A 20,122-nucleotide genomic window follows, 5' to 3' on the forward strand; every position below is an offset into this window, starting at 1 on the left:
GGATAGAGCGTCGGCCGGCAGACTGAAGGGTCCCAGGTTCGATTCTGGTCAAGGGCATGTACCTTGGTTGCGGGCACATCCCCAGTGGGAGGTGTGCAAGAGGCAGCTGATCGATGATTCTCTCTCATTGATGTTTTTAACTCTCTATCCCTCTCTCTTCCTCTCTGTAAAAAATCAATAAAATATTTCTTTTTCAAAAAAAAGAGTAGGGGTAGTGTGGATAAGAGATATGGGATACTCTGATACTGAGAAATTATTGGGTTTTTATCTGAAATACAAATTTAACCTAGTGTCTTGTGTTCCTTTTTGCTAAATCTGGCAACCTTAAGTGGAAACAGCATTTTGGCGGGAACTATCGATAAGATAAGACTTGCTTGGGATCGAGGGAGCAGAGCCTGGGCCCCAGGAAGCAGGAGGAGCATCTGGAAGCAGCGCTTACAGGGGTCGGGCAGAGGACAGATGGCTTCTTGGAACTGGGAGGCGATCACGTGAGGGACAAGCTGCTACGGCACCAAAGGGCGGGCAAGGGGAATGGGGTGCTTCATGGAAAGCAGCGAGGGGCTGCCTTTCCTGTGGAGAGAACTTGTATGGGAGAAGGAGGGAGGATCAGTTTCAAGGGTGAACAGGGGAAATGGTTTTATTTCAGTGAATGCTGCGGTTAGTCTGTGTGGACAGTTCAGAGGGTGCTGGATACAGTGAACCTCAAACCACTCTGTTTAGAATCTGTTTCTGACCCTCATGCTTGGTCTCGGGAGATGTTAGCAGCAGGTTTGGTGAGTTCTAATGGCCCAGATGGGGCTGCCTCATGTACTTGACAGCCACAGGCTGGACAGCAGGGCTTTCCTGTAGGGATGGCCCTCATGGGGCCCTAGGCATTTCATCTGGGAAGTGACCAGGCTGGCAGCCAGGTCTGGGAGCGAATCTGGCTCCTCCCCCCACAGGGGAGGGGAGCACCATAGCCAGGATCCTGGCAGGGTCCTCCTTGCCTCTCAGAAGTGAGAGAAGAGGTCTCAGGCCAGGTGGATGCGGGAGAGGCTGGCTGCAGTGGTTCTGCTGTTCCTGCCAAAAGTATCTGTGGCTTTTAGTTTTTTATATTTAAAAAAATGTGAAAAATGCATTTAACATCTGGCTATATTTTGAAGCTGTTGCTTTTTAGTGGCTGAATTTGACTGGTTTTTCATATTTTCACAGTACCAAATCTTTAAAAAAAAACACATATTATTTTTTGGATTATGAAAGAAACACATGGTCATAGTAGAAAATATAAGGCAAAACCCTAAAAATTCACCTATGATATAATTCTACCATACAGACACATCCTGGTATATCTACCAGTCTTTTTGCATATGTAGTTTATTAGTTTTTAAATTTAATTCGTGCAGTTATTCTAGACATGATACTCTACTTCTCATTATTTCATGAACATTTTCTTATGGTTCCTAAAAATTAGTTGGAAAAAACCTCATATTTAATGGTTGTATACAACCATAGTGTTTATGCTTTCCTTCCCTATCTGAGGTTAGTTAAATATTAATCTTTATTAAGAAAAATTTTATTGCTTGAATTATTTCATTTGATTTTTAAATTTATCTGGAATTGATTTGCTTGTATAGTAAAGCATCACTCTCTAGATCAATTTTTGGTTAAGCGGGTAATTTCCCCAATTATCATTTGTTAATATTCAACCCTTACCTATTAGTTTGTGATTCTTTTTTATATAACTTTTATAAACACTACAGCTTATATATACACATCTGTCATAATCCATTTTGTTTGTTGATTCTTACAACAGAATGATCTTGTTTTAATTATTATAGTTTCAATTTCTGGCAGAGCAACCCGCTTATACTTAAAAAACATTTTTTTTCTTAGCTCTTCTCTTCTAGAAAAAATTTAGAATCGTTGTTTGAAATTGTCCAAACTCCCATGTCATTTTTTGTTTGTTTTTACCTCATATCTTTATATTCACCATTTAAAAACAACATATTTTTTTAAAGAAGTGATGAATTGCTCTAAGAAAAGTAAGTCTATTCAAAGGAAAAAAAAAGATGAATTATTTTTAATAAGGTCAAAAGCCTATTAAATACTTTCCTGGAAAACTAAAGTCATATTTGCATTTTGGATGGTCTCTTAGTAAAACTTGCTAGATAATATATTTTTAAACAGTTTTATTGAGGTTTAATTTATATACCATAGCACTTACTTCTTCAAATATATAATTCATTGTATACAATTCAGAGCTGTGCAGCCATTGCCACAATCCAGTTTTAGAACATTTCCATCATTATAAAAAGATCCCTCTTCCTTTTTGCTGTTAATCCTTGTTCCCACTCCCAGACCCAGGCACCAATTTATCTGCTTTCTGTCTCTATACCATTGGCATTTTGATTGGGATTACATTAAATATAAGAATTAGCCGAAACCGGTTTGGCTCAGTGGATAGAGTGTCGGTCTGCGGACTGAAAGGTTCCAGGTTCGATTCCTATCAAGGGCATGTACATTGGTTGCGGGCACATCCCCAGAGGGGGGTGTGCAGGAGGCAACTGGTCGATGATTCTCTCTCATTGAAGTTTCTAACTCTTTATCCCTCTCCCTTCCTCTCTGTAAAAAATCAATAAAATATATTTAAATATATATATATAAGAATTAATTTGGAGCCGAAACCGGTTTGGCTCAGTGGTGGAGCCTCGGTCTGCGGACTGAAAGGTCCCAGGTTCAATTCCGGTTAAGGGCGTGTACATTGGTTGAGGACACATCCCCGGCAGGGGGTGTGCAAGAGGCAGCTGGTTGATGTTTCTCTCTCATCGACGTTTCTAGCTCTCTATCTCTCTCCCTTCCTCTCTGTAAAAAAATCAATTATATATATATATATATATATATATATAGAATTAATTTGGAAAAGTCTGTATCTTAATATTTTTTCTCATTTGGGAGCATGGTATTTATGTCAATTATTCAAACCTTCTTATATCTTTTAAAGCTCTGTTGTCTACTTCATATGGGTCCAGCATGTCTCTTGCTAGGGTTAAGTAGTCTGGGTCTTTGCTTCTGGAATCTGATGCCACTGCCCTTCCTACTGCAGTCTGTCTTGACTGCCTTTCCTGAAAATGAGGGTTATCTCTGGCAACTCAAGTTAGGCTTCCATCTTGGATATGGATGAGGAGCAGATGCCAGAACAGAGGCCTCTTGAGTTGTTAAGACTGTCCGGAGACCCTTTCTCCAGCCCAGCCATGCTGTTAGACAGCTCACTCTCTGGGCAGAAGGAACCTTGCTTACAGGTATTTGGTGAATGGGAATGGCCATTAGTGTTCTCAAAGGCTGCTTTTCAGTTCTGTAGCATGATACCTTCTCTGAGACTGCCTCAGTTCTCCCGAGCTGAGGTATAGCAGTGTGGGGCCTCTTACCTCAGAGGGACAGTATAGCTCTGCTGAAAACCTTGAAACCTGAGTGTATCTTCTTTAAAAAAAAAATATTCTCAGTTATAGTTGACACTCAATGTTATTTTTCCCTAGTTTCAGGTATACAGAATAATGGTTAGACAATTATATAATTTATGAAGTGATCCTCCCAATAATTCAAGTACTTATCTAGCACCATATCCACCTGGCACCATACCTGTGTCTCTTTTTCATTTTTATTTTTTAAAATATATTTTATTGATTTTTTTTTAATGAGAAGAAGGGAGAGGAATAGAGAGTTAGAAACATCGATGAGAGAGAAACATTGGTCAGCTGCCTCCTGCACACTCCCTACTGGGGATGTGCCCGCAACCAAGGTACATGCCCTTGATGGGAATTGAACCCGGGACCCTTCAGTCCACAGGCTCAGTCTACTGAGCCAAACCGGTTAGGAATAAAATATATTAAAAAAAAATATGTTGCAGAGAGGGGTAAATGAAGAATATGACCAGAAGGACCCAGAAAGTACAGGGGAGATCCTGGAGAGGGGGAAGTTTGGGAAAGTGACTTCATAAGCAGTTTATAAAGTCCTGGACTTATTCCCAAGCTCTTCATGCATAGATCTGGTTCTGAACAGCATATCAAACATGTTGAGACTGAGACTAAAAGACCATCATTCAAATCCCAGACTGGCCACTGGATGGCACACAGAGAGGACAGCATGGCAGAGGCTTTGAAAACACAACTTACATTGCAACTACAACCTCAGAGGCCGAAAGAAACTTGCATCCTGAACACAACCAAGTACATTTGCCATGGGTACATGGGGTAGGAAGTCACCAATTTTGCAGGGGTGAGTGGGGTGGGTGGAACGGGAGTAGAGGAGTGAACTCATAAGTCTTCAGAGAAGAAAAACTTGAGTGAGGTCTTCAAGGAAGTAAAGAAGTCCTCTAGGTGAGCAAGGAATAGGGAAAATGTCCAGTAGAGAAAAACCAAAGCGGTTATAAAATAGCACCAACTTACTGTAGTTGGTACAGTAAGTTAGTGTTGGGTGGAGGGACCCAGAAGGTGAACTTGGAGAGAGAGACCTGCTGGGACCCTTGCTGATTGGAAAGGCCTCAATGATCATAGAAAGGTACATTTAGTTATTTATCTTCATTTTAATTTAATTTCATTGAGTATGTGTCATGCACGTGGTATAAAATTCAAAAAGTATAAAAGGTATTAGAGAATATTAAATCTTGCCTCCTTCCCTATCCCTACCACCCAGTTCCTCTTCCTGAAGTCAGTCTCCATTACTGGTATCTTGAGCATCCGTTCAGAGCTGTTTTCTGTGCATTTACATATGTGTGTGTGTGTCTGTGTATTTTCCATATAAAAGTGGTATATGATACTTTCTAGCTCATAATTTGCTTTAAATTTAAAGAAAATTTATTTTAGAGAGGAAGGAAGGGGGGGGAGAGGGAGAAACATTAATAAGAGAGAATCATTGATTGGCTGCCTCCTGCACACCCCCTACTGGGGATCAAGCCCACATCCCTGGCTTGTGCCATGACAGGGAATTGAACCGTGACCTTCTGCTTCATAGGTCGATGCTCAATCACTGAGCCATGCTGGCCGGGTGGAACCTTGCTTCTTTTTTATTTGTATGTTTGTTTTATTTATTTGGAATGGGGTTGTACCAGAATTCATTGGATCAGTCCTATGTTGATGGAATTTAGGTAATTTCTAATCTTTGGCTATTGTAAACTGCTCTGCAATGAATATTGGCAGTGGAGATAGAGAGGGAACAGACATTGAGAAACTGAGGAAGTGGGTTCAGTTGCACTCAGATTGATCAGCTGGGGTGAGAGAAGTGAAGGTACTCTAGCCAAAAGCTCGTTCTCTTTTCATGAGCCTTGTGTGCAAAGTCAGAATTTTCTTTGTAAATTATAGATTTCATGTCCATATTAATATTTCCTAATCCTAGGATATCAGAAATTAAAAGAAGTTTCTAATATATTACTAATTGCTGTTTGTTGGCTCTGAGGTATTTTTGTCTGTTAATACTTTACTGATTATAAGAGAAGTTGGAGGAGTGTTTTTATTAAAATTCTTTGCTCAGTCAGACTTAATATTTGATGGCTTCTGATATTTACCAAACTCTTCTATTTTTCTCTACTCATATTCATTCAAAATTCTATATTCAGTAAAGTACCTGTAAATTTCCTAATTTATGTTTCATTATATATTTAAAAAATCATTATATGATCTTTTTGCTTTGTGTTCTTTTTTTGTGTGGTTCTTCTGATACTTAGAAGTATTTGTGTATAGTAATTTATAATTAAAACTTTTTTGTTGTTAATCCTTACCCAAGGATATTTTTTTACATTAATATTTTGTTAGTAGAAGGGATGGAGGGAGAGGGATGGAGAGAGAGAGAGAGAAAGAAAGAAACATCACTGTTAGAGAGACACATTGACTGGATGCCTCCTGCACACACCCTGACTGGGTCCCAGGATCAAACCTACAACCCACATGCATGCCTTTGATGGGGAATCAAACCTACAACCCTTTGGTTCTTGGGCTGATGCTATAACCACTGAAAACACTGGCCAAAGCTGTGGTTTAAATTTTATATATATCATTAATTAATTTATATTTTCTGTGTCTTTTTAAGTTTTTTATAGTGGGCAAGGATAGTTTCCACTTCCTTTCCCCCTTTATTTTCCATCTCTTATTAGTCTAAATTTTTATTTCTACGTGATTTTCTTTGTATTAGTTAAATATCTTCTATTCCTATAACACCTGGCTTTGCAGCTTTGAGTCATGTCTCTGGTTCCTGGCTTGTATATGTCAGACATTTACTCCACTCATCACCTTCTTCCCCTTCCCCTTTTGCGCTAGTTAAATAGTTCCTGTATTGTCAGGGCATAAGACATGGACATTATGATCTGCCACTCCAAGCTCCTATGATTTTAGTCTTGGTTCTACAGTTATATATTTAATGCTTATCATCTGTTCTTTGGCTGTAGTTTCTCTAGTCACCTTTAGTTGAACGAAGTTCTCTAGAAGTTTCCTCCAGCAGGGCACATGGGAACAATATTCCTTAACTCCTTGTATGTTCAAAAATAAGTTTCTTAGCAATTTTCAGGAGGATTCTTCAGTAGTGTACTTTAAAATTTTTTATTTTTATTGATTTCAAAAAGGAAAGGAGAGAGAATCAATCATGAGAGAGAATCACTGATTGGCTACCTCCCACAGGTCCCCACTGCAACCCGGGCATGTGCCCTGACCAGAAATTGAACCATGACCTCCTGGTTCATAGGCCAATATTCAACCACTGAGCCACACCGGCTGGACCAGTAGCGTACTTTAAATGGTGTTTTTTGAGATCTGCTGCCGCTTCCCTTTCCCTGTTTCCTTGGACACCTCCCTTATAGGGCTTTTGCTTGATTTCCACCCAGCCCTCCAGGATTCTATAGCTCTTGTAGGTGGAGTTTTGGGGCTTATTATCCTGCATGAGTCCTTTATGTACAGTAACTGTTTTGGTGTCATATTCTGAGACCTGCTGAACGTTGTCACTATTTACCTGCTGAGCTGTTTCTTTGATTATTTCCTCCTTTCTGGATTATTGGTTCCAGCTCAGTCTCCCAGTGTTGAATCTGTCTGCTTTTGACAACCCTGGCCCTTTTTTTTTTTTTAGGCTGTGTTTTTTATTTGCCTCCAGTTTCATAACAGTAGAGTTTGTTTTCTTGTTTACTTGGTTGGTTTTGATGACATCCAGGAGGAAAGAGTCAGATTACTATCTTATACTACTATGTTTATGTTTAAATAGTAAGTTCTTTAATTAGGATTTAAATGGGTGGCATTATAGTATAACAGCAAAGAACATGGGATTTGGAGCTAGACACTCTGCCTCTTACTATCTGATAAAGGACAAATCAGACCATCAGTGTTTTCATATCAAAAAGATTATCACAAAACTATCTCACATGGTTGTGAAGAGTGAGGTCACATATATCCTCTCTTCACCCATAATAATCCAATCCGGGGCAATGAGGGACAACTCCCCTCCAAATGCCGGGGGCAGGCGGAATACACACGAGCAGGGGCTTTTGGGAAAGGCAGGATTTCTTCAGGGAGAGGCGGGAAGGGCCAGGCTGGACCTGGTTGCCGGGGATTCTGGGATCAGGGGTTGGGGCGGGATGCCAAATTGGAGATCCTGAGGCCATGAGCTAGGTTATTGCTTTTGTCCCTTTTTTCTCAGGCCCCGGAGTCCCAGGCAACCATGGCTCCCACTGTATCGGCCAGCGGCAGCACTGGTACAGCCTCTGCTGGTGGCAGCACCCCCAGGAGTCAGGGCGTCCTGGAGCCCATGGACACAGAAACTCAGGAGAGCAGAACATATGCTGACTGGAGACACGGAGGCACGAAGAATTCAGAGACGGATGGGAAGATGCAGGTGGACGCGAGGACACAGGCAGACAGGAAGACACAGATGGACATTGTGGCACAAGAAAGCGAGAGGACAGAGTCAGGCAGGCGTGCCCAGAAGGATGTGGTAGGTCAGGGAAGGACAGGGACACAGGAAAACAGGAAGACACAGGCAGGTGAGAAGACACAGGAAGACAGGATACAGGAAGACAGGGGGACACAGTCAGAGGGGGGTGTACCCATAGCCACTAAAGTTCAGTCCGAGAAGAAGTCAGTGACCAACCTCAGCCCACAGTCCAGAGCCCCTGAACGGAGCCTTTCAGAGGGCCCCACTTCTCAGATGATTGCAAGGTCCTCTGTCCCAGAAAAACCTGGCTTCACGCTCAGATCTGGGGAGGCATCAGAGACGGCCTCTGGTAACCAAGAGGAAACAGGGGGCCTCAGGCTCCCAGCACAGCTGCTTCCTGAGGAGCAGACGGGAGGAGGGAGGTGTTGGGGGCCGGAGTGGCCAGGCCCAGCCAAGGACAAGCCGGAGGATAGCCTGTTCCAGCGCCCCAAGGAGGAGCAGCCGGGGGAGGTGCTGTCTGTGGATGTGGGGGGCTCTCCTCCCGCAGGCCTGAGCCCAAACGTGCCTACTCTGCCTTCTCCTGCTGGCACTGGCCTGACCCACAGCTCCCAGCAGGGGCTGCCCAGCACCCCCACTTCTCAGCGCATGCGTGCAGCTGCCATCTTGCCCTCTGGGGACCAGGCCTTGCTGAGTTCTGCATCCTCAGTGCACCTGGGGTCTGGGACCCCCACCCAGAATCACCCACCAGAAACCAGAGCGGCCAGCAGTGAGGGAGCCTGCGCCAAGATGTCAGATGGGGAAGGGAGGCCCACAGGCGCCCAGAGCTGCGACCCTGGCCTCATAGATTCCCTGAAGAATTACTTGCTTCTCCTGCTGAAGCTGTCCAGCACAGAGACGAGTGGAGGGGGCACCAAGTCCCAGGAAGGAGCTGCCCCCAGGGGTTTGGCGCCCTCACCCACACTGGCCCCCACTCTGGAGGTGGCTGGTCTGAGTCCGCAGACATCACGGCGCATCCTGGAGCGTGTGGAAAACGACAATCTGGTGCAGAGTGCACAGACGCTGCTGCTCAGCCCCTGCACCTCCCGCCGCATCACCGGCCTCCTGGACCGTGAGGTGCAGGCTGGCCAGCAGGCCCTGGCTGCTGCCCGGAGCCCTGGCTCCAGCCCCCTCGCCGTGCCTGCCATCGTGGTAGGCGAGGAGGACCCTGGGCTGACCTCAGGAGAGTCCAGTAAGGGTGAGGGAGAGGTTCCCCTTGAGAGGCCTGGTCTCCTGGGAACCTCTCAAGAGAGCGGTGTGGGGGAGGCAGGTGGGCAGGGAGCCTTCAGTCCGGAACCCCTCTCAGCAGAGAGCAGAGCCCAGGAACCCTCCCGAGGGGAGGAGCTCCGACCGGAGGCGCCAACAGGTCTCCCTGCAGCCACCCCTGAGGAACTGGCCCTGGGGGCGCGGAGGAAGCGGTTTCTCCCCAAGGCCAGAGCAGCAGGGGATGGGGAGGCAGCCAAGCCCGAAGAGAGGGAGAGCCCCACGGTGTCCCCCCGGGGCCCCAGAAAGGGCCTCACACCTGGGTCCCCAGGGACCCTGGGGCGGGAGAAGCGCTCTCCTACCCAGGGCCGAAAGGCAGGCCTGCTGGAGGTGCCCCGGGCAGAGGAGGAGCAGGCGGCAGGAGACCCGGGCCCCAGCCCCAAGCCCAGCGGGCCCGATGCAGAGCTGAGCCTGGAGGAAGACAAGCAGGAAAGCCCGGGCAAGGCGAGGAAAGCCAAGGACCTGCTCAAAGGTGAGCGATGGTGGGGACCGGGGTGTGGCTCCTCAGAGAGGGCTGCCCAGCCGAGGACATTGCTACAGCCGCTGAGGTGGCACGTGCCTGCTAGGGGTATACAGAGACCGCCTACAGATATTCTTGCGTCATAATCCCACAGGAAGGCCTGCTTCTCTCCTCCTGGCTTTGCCACTTGGAGATGGTAATAGTAGCAGCTTTGTAACGTTGCAAGGGGTTAAATAACATAGAATAACATAGAATAAATCAAGTACTTAGCACAGAGATTGTCATCCTCTGTCATCATCATCACCATAATCCCCTCTTTCCAGGCTTGGCCCATGAGTATAGAGTGGTAGGGACAGGGTTCAAATGCAGGTTCCTAGAATTAGGAACCTGGAATGCAAATGATAGTGTTTTCTCTCTCTCTCTCTCTCTCTCTCTCTCTCTCTCTCTCTCTCTCTCTCTCTCTCTGTCTCTCTCTCTCTCTCTCTCTCAATCCTCACCCGAGGATATTTTTCTCCATTGCTTTTTAGAGTGAGTGGAAAGGAGGGAAAGAGGGAGGAAAAGAGAGAGAGAAGGAGAGTGAGGCAAACATCGATGTGAAAGAGAGACACATCCATTGATTGCCTCCCATATGAACCCCAACTGGGGCTGCAGAACCTGCAACTCAGGTATGTGCCCTTGACCGGCCAACACTTCCTTTGGTGCATCGGCCAGCTCTCTTACTTCCCAGCTACACCAGCAGGGCCGGGAGTTTCTCTTTTGACTGTTGTCTGTATCCTCAGCTGGGTTCTTTCAAGCTAGGATGTATGTTTTTGGGGTCAGGGAAGATACTTTGGGGTTGTGAAGGAGTGCCTTGTGTGGAGACTTGAATCCTGTTTTCTCTCAGCCTGTTCCAGCAGGGACACCCAGGGAAGCAGGGGCAGGGCCAGAGTGGACACAAGATGGAGGGGAGGAGCTCAGGCCTCTCTCCTGGTCCCCTGCTCCCAGCCCCACAGGTAATTCGAAAGATTCGAGTGGAGCAGTTTCCGGACGCCTCGGGGAGCCTGAAGCTCTGGTGCCAGTTTTTCAACATTCTTAGTGACTCAGTCTTGACTTGGGCCAAGGATCTGCACCCAGTGGGCGAAGTGGGCAGGAGGTAAGCTGTCTGGAGGCTCTCTAATTATAGCAATCGTAACATCATAATGTTGGGCATTGTCCTCATTTAGGTCTGTCGCTCACTCAACCCTCACACTAACTGTACAAGGGAGATTCCAGCATTCTCATAGCAGAGAGGAGGCAAATAGAGGCTCAGAGGTATTGAGCCATTTGCCCAAAGTCCCACAACTAGTGAGTGTCAGCCCCGTAAACCAGACCTGTGTGATCTTAACCACGTACCTTGCTGCCTGTCCCAGGGCTCCCAGCAGCCTGAGCGCTGGGTCTGAGGAGCCCCGGGACCTCCTTCTGGCCCTGGCTGTGCCGTGGTGATGGCTCTCACGCGAAGGGTCTCCACTCTCTGCAGTGCAGGGGACGAGGGGCCGGCGGCCTTGGCCATCGTGCAGGCGTCCCCCGTGGACTGTGGCATGTACCGATGCACCATCCACAATGAGCACGGCTCGGCCTCCACTGACTTCTGCCTCAGCCCCGAGGGTGAGTGTGCCCCCAGGGCTCTGCCTGGCCCCACTCCCGAGGGAGGGCAGCAGCCATCTGCAGAGATGGTCTCTCGCCGGGCAGAGCAGTCTGACGACAGCTGCTTTCTCTCCTTTTGCTCCCCACAGTGTTGTCAGGATTCATCTCCAGAGAAGAAGGTGAAGGTACGGAGCCCCTTGGGGGAGTGGGTGGCCTCATCCCTGCCCTGCCACCCGCAGGGGGACCTTCTCCAAGGACCTGGATCTGTTCCAAATGCTGTTTGCCTTCACAGACAGCCACTCTTTGCCTCCTAGTTCAGGAGATGTTTGAGGAAGAGAATGGAAGAGGGTGGCTATTTCAGAAGATGGTGGGGGCAGAGGGGGCTGAGGGGGTCCATTCCACAAGGAGTTAATTCAGCTTTGTGCCCTTTGCCTTTGTCGGAGTGCTTGACGAAGGGCAGGACACGCCTCCAGGACACATCCTACCCTGCCCAGCACCCTGCCCAGGATTTCTCCTACATGCCCCACTCTGGGGATTGAACCCACAAACCCGGGCATGTGCCCTTGACTGGGAATCGAACCATGACCTCTTAGCTCATAGGTCGATGCTCAACCACTGAGCCACACTGGCCAGGCTCCAGTCATTTTCAATAGCTTCTTTCTTTTCTGGTCTGACAGATGATTCAGGTCCATCCAATAGACTTTCTGCCTTAGGCTTGGAATCAACCATTTCTTCAGGGAGCTCTGGTTCCTTTTAGTGGGAAATGGCATTTAGTGGTTACAATCTGAGCACGAGGGGGGTGCCCTGCTACTGGACTGGTCCATGAGGCAGGAGCTTGTAGTTTTCCACGTTTTCCTGTTTCCCTTCAGTTGGAGAAGAGATTGAAATGACTCCCATGGTGTTTGCTAAGGGTCTGGCTGACTCTGGCTGCTGGGGAGACAAGCTCTTTGGGCGCCTGGTGAGCGAGGATCTACGAGGGGGTGGACATAGGTACAGCCTTCGGAAGGCCTCCCGGGCCAAGGTCATCTACGGGCTGGAGCCCATCTTTGAGTCAGGCCGCACGTGTGTCATCAAGGTGTCCAGCCCTCTGGTGTTTGGGCCCAGCAGTGAGACTTCCCTCCTGGGCAGGAACTATGATGTCACCATTCAGGTACTGTGTCCCATTCCCACCGCCATCCTGCGTTCTCTCCCCTCCTCCCTTTTCCCAGCCCGGGGCCTGTTGGGGAACCCAGTACAGAGGCAGAAGCCATCTCAGCCTCAACCTGGGAGGGTCCTGGGATGATCTTTGAGAGCCTGAGGCATAGCTCACGTTACATCTTTGGGGCCTTAATTTTCAAACTGGATTTTTTTTTTTTAATTACACACATACAGACTCAGCTGTTATCTTTCTTTTCTTTTTGTAATAATATATTTTATTGATTTTTTACAGAGAGGAAAAGAGGGATAGAGAGTTAGAAACATCGATGAGAGATAAACACTGATCAGCTGCCTCTTGCACGCCCCCCCACTGGGGATGTGCCCGCAACCAAGGTACATGCCCTTGACCGGAATTGAACCTGGGACCTTTCAGTCCACAGGCCGATGCTCTATCCATTGAGCCAAACTGGTTTTGGCTCAAACTGGATTTTTGCAGCAGAAATCTTTCCCACTGCCCCCGGATGCACCTTACACAGAAGCCTTACATGAGAGAGAAGAAGGGAGTGCCTGGGTGGATGGTCTGTGTTCTGCCCATTCAGAAGCCTCCTTGTTGTCACAGGGCACATGTGTCAAACACAAGGCCCGCGGGCCAAATCCGTCCCGCCAGGCCTTGCAATGTGGCCCACACCGCGCTGTCATCACTGCACTCCGCTGCGTTTCCATCACAATGACAGTTTATGACTGTTCAGTAAACCATTCGGCCCGCGATTTAGGCTGGATTTTAGATTTTGGCCCCTTCTCTGATTGAGTTCGACACCCCTATCACAGGGTGACCTGGTGATAAGTGCCATGGCCTTCCCACGTGGAGCTGGGCCTGAGAAGACTGGGAGCTTGCTTGCTGATCAGGATGGGTTCTCTGTAATCCACAGGGGTGCAAGATCCAGAACATGAGTCGGGAGTATTGCAAGATCTTCGCAGCGGAAGCCCGGGCTGCACCTGGCTTCGGAGAGGTGCCTGAGTAAGTGTACAAGAAGGGGGTGTGGGGTGATTTCACATCTTGAGAGGGTCACATGCAGGTGAGCCCACAACCAACCCTGTGCGTGGCTTGATGGTCCTACGAAATCTAGAAACAAAGAGCCCAGGATTCACTGGCTGCTTTAGAAAGCCTCTGCTCCTGTCTTCAGTCTCCTCTCAGCCGCCCCAATCCCCTATCCCGTCGTCCAGTTTCTGCTAATTGCAGAATTTGAACCCAGCAGGTTCTGGGCCTCTCTGAAGGTGGTAAGCACACTGGCCAGGACTCTTCTGTGGTAGCCGGCAGTCGAGTGGGTTTGTAGGTGTCAGCTCTAAAAAGTAATTGTTTCCACTTTGACACCTGACCTCCTACACGTATTTTCCGGCGTATAAGACGACCCCCTATGGCCAATCTGAGCAGGCTTTTTACTAGAACACAGTGTAGCTTCGGGTACAGAATATGTATAATTTGCATGCATAAAAAGCCTGCTCGGATTGGCTGAGTTAGAGAGGCGGTCTATTAAAAAAAAGAACTGGTGTTGCCTCAGAAGTGGGGGGTAGTCTTATACAGCGAATATAGGCCTAAACCTATGTTTTAACTGTAAAATTAGGGGGTCGTCTTATACGCCGGAAAATATGGTCCTTTTTAAAAAAATATATTTTATTGATTTTTATTTATTTATTTATTTTTTTTACAGAGAAGAAGAGAGAGGGATAGAGAGCTAGAAACATCAATGTGAGAGAATAATCGATCAGCTGCCTCCTGCACACCTCCCACTGCGGATGTGCCTGCAACCAAGGTACATGCCCTTGACCAGAATTGAACCTGGGACCTTTCAGTCCACAGGTCGACGGTCTATCCACTGAGCCAAACCGGTTTCGGCCTGAACACCTACTCTTGAATACTGGGGTCTAGCTGACACTGAGCCACACACAGTCTGGTTGAATCTTCTCTAGAGGAGTTCCTTTTTGTTTGACACATGCTGGTCTCACTTTCTCCCTTAGCACAGAGTCCTTCTTGGCCATAGCGTGGTCCAGTTCTACTCCCTCTAACCTCAGAGAATAGACAGGACTCTGAAGTCAGTGCCTCCATTTCCTTTCCTGAACTCAGGGCGAGTTCCCCTCCCTTGTTGCCCTCCAGGCTCCGAGCTGGGGCTTCTTTCTTGGAAGGGCCCTCCTTTTAGATCCAGTGGAGATGGAAGTGGGAGCTTCCTGCCACCCTACTTGTGCTCACTGCAGGGTGAAATTGTGTTTAGGATCATTCCGCTGTACCTGATCTACCGGCCTGCAAACAATATCCCGTACGCCACGCTGGAGGAGGACCTGGGCAAGCCCCTGGAGCCGTACTGTTCCCGGGAATGGGGCTGTGCTGCCGCACCAGCATCAGGCAGCTCGGAGGCCATACAGAAGTGCCAGGCCTTCCAGCACTGGCTGTACCTGTGGACAAATGGCAGCTTCCTGGTCACAGATCTGGCAGGTATGAGGGTGTGAAGGTACCAGTGCACGTGTGTGAGAGCAGGCCCAGCGTCAGAGGAGGGTGCGTGTGTACTGGTCTGCAACCCACTTTCTCACTTTCCTTTGCTGTTGGCAATAAGCTTGTGAAGTAAATTGGACAGACACCATTTGTATGCAAGCCTAATACACACCAGGGCTTCCTGTAGCCTCCTCTGTAATCACGGTTGTATTTAAAGGCATGCACTCCAGCCGAAACCGGTTTGGCTCAGTGGATAGAGCGTCAGCCTGCAGACTGAAAGGTCCCGGGTTCTATTCCGGTCAAGGGCATGTACCTTGGTTGCAGGCACATCCCCAGTAGGGGCTGTGCAAGAGGCAGCTGATGGATGTTTCTCTCTCATCGATGATCCTAACTCTCTATCTCTCTCTCTTCCTCTCTCTAAAAATCAATAAAATATATTTAAAAAATAAAAATAAAGGCATGCACTCCAAGCCCACTTAAAATTTTAAAGGAGTTTGTTTAAAAAACATTACATGGGATCTAATTCAAAACCCACAACCATCTTTTCAAAATCTCCCTTCCTCCCTTCCCTGCAGCTTCGCTCTGGACTTGCACTCTCAGTACTACCCAAACTCTCTTCCACCTGCCTCCCTTTCCTCCTCCTCCATCCTCGTTAGCTTTTTTTTTTTTTTTTTTTTTTTTAAATCTATCTGGCTTCTTCCTGTTTCTCCCATTACTCAGATTCTTCCCCAGCAAAGGAAGGCCAGTGAGCATGAATCCTCCCTCCATCCCTGACCATCCTCTCCAGCCTACTCTCTGTACACAACGGGGCAGGAAATAGGAAAAGATAAAACGCTTTCTACGGTGTTGGAGAGGAACGCTGGAAATATCACACATTATTTCATATAGCCCCTGGTGTAAATAAGTGAGGAGATTAAAAGCCAGAGAGAAAACTGGCTCAAACGTGCTTTTTAGTGAGGTTAAACTGTATAATAAATACTGTTTTTTATAACTCGATATATTCAGGGGCAGGAGGCTAGTAACACATTTAGCCATTGTCATTCACAGTATTTGTAAACTCGGAATTGATCCTTCCTTCTTTCCTTCCATCTATCCATTCATTTAACTTTACCAAGTATTGGAAAGGTAAAAGGTGAATTAGGAATGGTCCTTGTCCTTAAGAAGCAGTGATCAGTATAACAATTTCTATAATGAGTAACATGATATAGTAGAAAGATTTGAGAGTTAAAGAAATAGATTTAAGTCTAGACCTCAATCTCTCTGAGCTGCAGTTTCCTTTCTCTCTCTAGGAATAATAATATTGTCCCTGTCTGGCTCTAAGATTTGTTCTAATTAACTGAGACCATATTTGTGCAAGCTAAAATTCTGTGCAGGTGTAAGGGAGCATCATTATGGTAATGCAAAATGGAATGTGGTGAATGCTGAAAGAGACATCACAGAATTAATATTCATTGCATAACTGCTGTGTTTCAGACACTAAATTGGAGTCCCGCATGCTCTGATTTCCCCAATATCTCTGCGAGATGGGCAGTATTACCCCATCTACATGGAGATAGTGAGTGACTTACCAAGTTCAAACAGCTCAAATGACAGAGCTGAAATGTAAATCCAGGTCCGTCTTGACTCTCAAGCCCACATTTATGCTGACTATGGTACTCAGCCTTGTTAGTGTGAGGCAGATTTCAAGAAGAGTATTGTCAGACTGTTTGAAAAATGCTCAGTTACTGAATGAATGAATGAATGAATGAGACTTTGCTTGAGTCACTTAACTCCAAGCCTTGCTACTCACCTGTAAAAATGGGAATATTATTACTACTACTACTGATACAGAAACACCCAGTGAGATAGGCCAATGTTGATGACCTACTGACAGGATGCCTAAAGATATACCCTGAAACTGGCAAGTTTCCATCTTGGAGACATGGGGGCCTAGAACCAGCTGCCATCATCTCAGCTCCCAACTTCCTTTCCAGGGGTTGACTGGAAGATGACTGATGTGCAGATTGCCACCAAGCTGCGAGGGTGAGTACTTCTCAAGGACAGAAGCCTTCTGAGGGTCTTCTTAGGGTCTAACATGTCAAAGTTCTCCTGGTCCTTCATCCCTGAGGTGCTAGGCCTATGGCCACATGGTCCTAGTTGCACCCGTGGCCATGTAGTAACACCCCAGGGGTTGCTGGTCCCCACATGCTGTGCCCCTGCCCCAGATCGGGACCAGCAGCTAGTGACGCCCACACACAGGGTCACCTGCAATGTTGGCCTCTGACTGTACCTGCTCCTCCTCCTTCTCACTTGAGAAAGCTCCACGACACAGAGAAGCAAAGGCCTGTGAGCAGAGCGATGCCCTAGAGACGGCTCTAATTTATGGTAAAAAGGCAGATCGTCTTCACACCAGTTAGTGTCCCACACGATGAATTCCATGTGCCAGGGCATCATGAGACCTCCGTTTAGAATTGAGGTTTTTAGATCCTGCCACCTGAGGCGGTACCAGGTAGACTCCCCAGGACTGCCTGCTAGGGGATATGGACCTTGGCCACAATACCCTGGCCATGGCCATCCCGAAGCCAGCCCCTCAAGGACCCTCCGTCTGGGTGGGACTCGCCCTCAGCTCTTCCTGTTTGGCTACAGATACCAAGGCCTCAAGGAGAGCTGTTTCCCTGCCCTGCTGGACCAGTTTGCTTCCTCCCACCAGTGCAACACCTTCTGTGAGATGCTGGGGCTGAAAGCCCTCAAGGGCCCCGAGGCTGCCCAAGCCAAGGCCAAAGGCTCCAAGAGTCCATCTGCCGGCAGGAAGGGCCCCCAGCTGAGTCCTCAGCCCCAGAAGAAAGGCTTCCCCAGCCCCCAGGGCTCCCGGAAGAGCACCCCAAGCTCCAAAGCCACTTCTCAGGCCTCAGGGGCAGTCGGCACTCAGTTACTGGGACAGCCACCCAGCCAAGAGGGGGGCTCCAAGGCCCAGGGCACGCGGTAGCCCCTACAGGAGGCTGGGGGCCTCCACCCAGCAGCAGACCAACAAGGAAGCAGCTTGAACCGATGGAGACTTTCCCGATACAGACAAAGCGGAGACGTGCACTGAGCGGGCACCACATGGGGGCCTCTCTGCGCAGCCTCTCAGTCAGCTCCGCCTCAGACGGCTTTGGTGCATGGCACACAGCCTGGTGGCCTCTCCCGGTGCCATGTCACCAGGGCTCCCAGGCCCCACCTCCATGTTTCCCAGGGGCTGAGGCCCTCCTTGAAGTTTACACTGGCCACTGCTGGAGGCTCCCTGAGTCCTCTGCATGAGTTCTGCACCCTGACCCCTTGCCCCAGCCAGACCCTGCCATGCAGGCCAGCACTTACCCTCTGCCCTTTGATCGACCCTGACCTCAGGGCTTCGGGCTGCCTCTGCTGTGTGACTCTCAGGGTGTCTTCTCTTTCAGACTACTTTGCCTCATTCATCCCAGCTTACCCTGCAACTAACCTGTTCCTGTGCCCCATTTTGGCCTGTGCAGTCTTTATGTGGTAGTCTTTGGGGGCACGTATTCTTGCTTTCTTCCCCCTTCACCCAGGCACTCACTTGCCTGCTTCCCATGCTTTCTTGCATCCCACCTACCATCCCTGGCTTTGAGCGCAGTTGCAGCCTGCTGCCTGCCCTTCACTGACTCTGCTTGTTCCCTTGCCTGTTGGCTTTTCTAGCCTGACCTACCCCCATCCACCAGGACCCAGGTAATGAGAAGACCCTCTGGCCTCTGGTATACCCCTGTCTACTCCTCCCCTGCTTTTCCCAGGCCCTTTGCCTGTGAGGTGAGAACAGGAACAAGGGTTGTGTCAGCAGCTGTGGCCAGAGGGAAAGTGTGGACTCTGAGGACCTTGTGCTCCATATTGAAGGAGGATGGAGAGCTGGGACTCTTCTCCACGGGGAAATGGCATGAGAGTTTTAGGAAGGATATAAACCATCTACCTGCTGTGAGGGCTGTCTCTGAGCCTGGGACTTAGGACCCCGATCCCCAACCATTAGCTCTTAATCCTGAAGCTCCAGCTCCGGGACCTCATTTATGGGCCCCAAGGAATGGCTGTGCTCAGCCCAGTGCTGAACGCCTAACCTGGAAACTCCCAATGGGGCTGGTCTGGAGCTAGCCTGCTCCCCCTGGAATGCAATAAAGGCAGCAACTGTGTTTCCTGCTCTCCCTCCTCTGGTGTGGTTGTAGGTGTATGGTCTCAGGGTCCCCTCTCCCCAGGCAGGTTCTCCTTGGGCCGACTGGAAAAAGGAATCCATGTTTTCGCTCTTGAGTTGACATTTAGTCTCAGCCTTCTGTGGCCACAGCTAGATAGTCCATGGGCTGATGGCTTGTGCCCCTTAGCAGGATGTCTGTGAACTTGGGGGCAGATCGGAATTGCTCATTCATTTGGGAGAGGAACACAAAGAAGGAACCCAAGAGGGTAAAGCAGAGCTGGGGGCTCTGCAGAAACACCACTGTCTCTGTCTGGCTTCTTCCACTGCAGCCAACGCAGCTCGGACAGCCACCCAGCCACTCACGGACCACTTCCTGCCTCCCAAGCAGCAGGAAGGCTTGTCATTCCTAACCCATTCCCTTCCCTCTCTGGTGTGGGGTTTTCCTTGCCTGATGTTTGCCCTCTCCATGCCGATATTTCTGACTTCTTTATCTCCTCTTGTGACTTTCCCCACTTGCCCCATTGTGCCCCAACTCTCCCACCTGCCTATCCAGATTGCCCCGGTGAACTAGAGCTGGAATGTTTTCCATTCATTTATTCATTCATTTATTCATTCAGCAGACATATAGTGAGCACCTCCCTCCTTTATGCCAGACTCAGATTTAACAGTTGATGGGGATCAAAGATGCATAATGTAGGCTCAGAAGAGACCCTTTCTGTCAGGTTTCTTGGGCTTTTGAGCAACAGAAATGGATTTGCATCAACTTAAAGAAAAGGGTTCATGAGAAGAGAGTTGGGGTAGCTCACAGAGGAATAGCTGGACAATTGGCCTTGAGGAGGGGGGAGCCAGGGAGTTCCAGAGCTTGCCTCCCAGGAGCTATTGCTGACATCAGGTGGGACACCATCGAGCCATTGGTCCCAGTGGGTCTCCCTCCAATGGTCACATTCCTGGCATGGGGCTAATGGAATAGGGGGAGTGCAGGTTCCAAAGGACGGGGATTCTCACCAGAAGAATGGGGGAGGGCAGGAGGGTAGAAAAGGCTTGGTGGGTGACGACAAATGATACCCCAACACACACACACACACACACACACACACACACACACACCGCT

At 48.4% G+C, this 20,122-nt stretch overlaps 1 protein-coding gene across 1 annotated transcript in view; it reads left to right on the top strand.

Moving 5' to 3' along the window:
- Nucleotides 1-19,028, top strand: part of ALPK3 (alpha kinase 3) — a 42,252-nt gene extending 23,224 nt beyond the window's left edge. The window contains exons 6-14 of the mRNA XM_036415630.2: nt 7,648-9,652; nt 10,625-10,772; nt 11,136-11,263; nt 11,392-11,427; nt 12,112-12,392; nt 13,309-13,397; nt 14,647-14,867; nt 16,838-16,886; nt 17,490-19,028. Coding sequence (XP_036271523.1) covers nt 7,648-9,652; nt 10,625-10,772; nt 11,136-11,263; nt 11,392-11,427; nt 12,112-12,392; nt 13,309-13,397; nt 14,647-14,867; nt 16,838-16,886; nt 17,490-17,829 — 3,297 coding nt within the window. The 3' untranslated portion in view covers nt 17,830-19,028. The remainder of the gene's footprint in view (nt 1-7,647; nt 9,653-10,624; nt 10,773-11,135; nt 11,264-11,391; nt 11,428-12,111; nt 12,393-13,308; nt 13,398-14,646; nt 14,868-16,837; nt 16,887-17,489) is intronic.
- The last annotated feature ends 1,094 nt before the right edge of the window (nt 19,029-20,122 follow it).

This window comes from Pipistrellus kuhlii, unplaced genomic scaffold, assembly GCF_014108245.1.
Source record: "Pipistrellus kuhlii isolate mPipKuh1 unplaced genomic scaffold, mPipKuh1.p scaffold_m20_p_50, whole genome shotgun sequence".
Classification (NCBI taxonomy): domain Eukaryota; kingdom Metazoa; phylum Chordata; class Mammalia; order Chiroptera; family Vespertilionidae; genus Pipistrellus; species Pipistrellus kuhlii.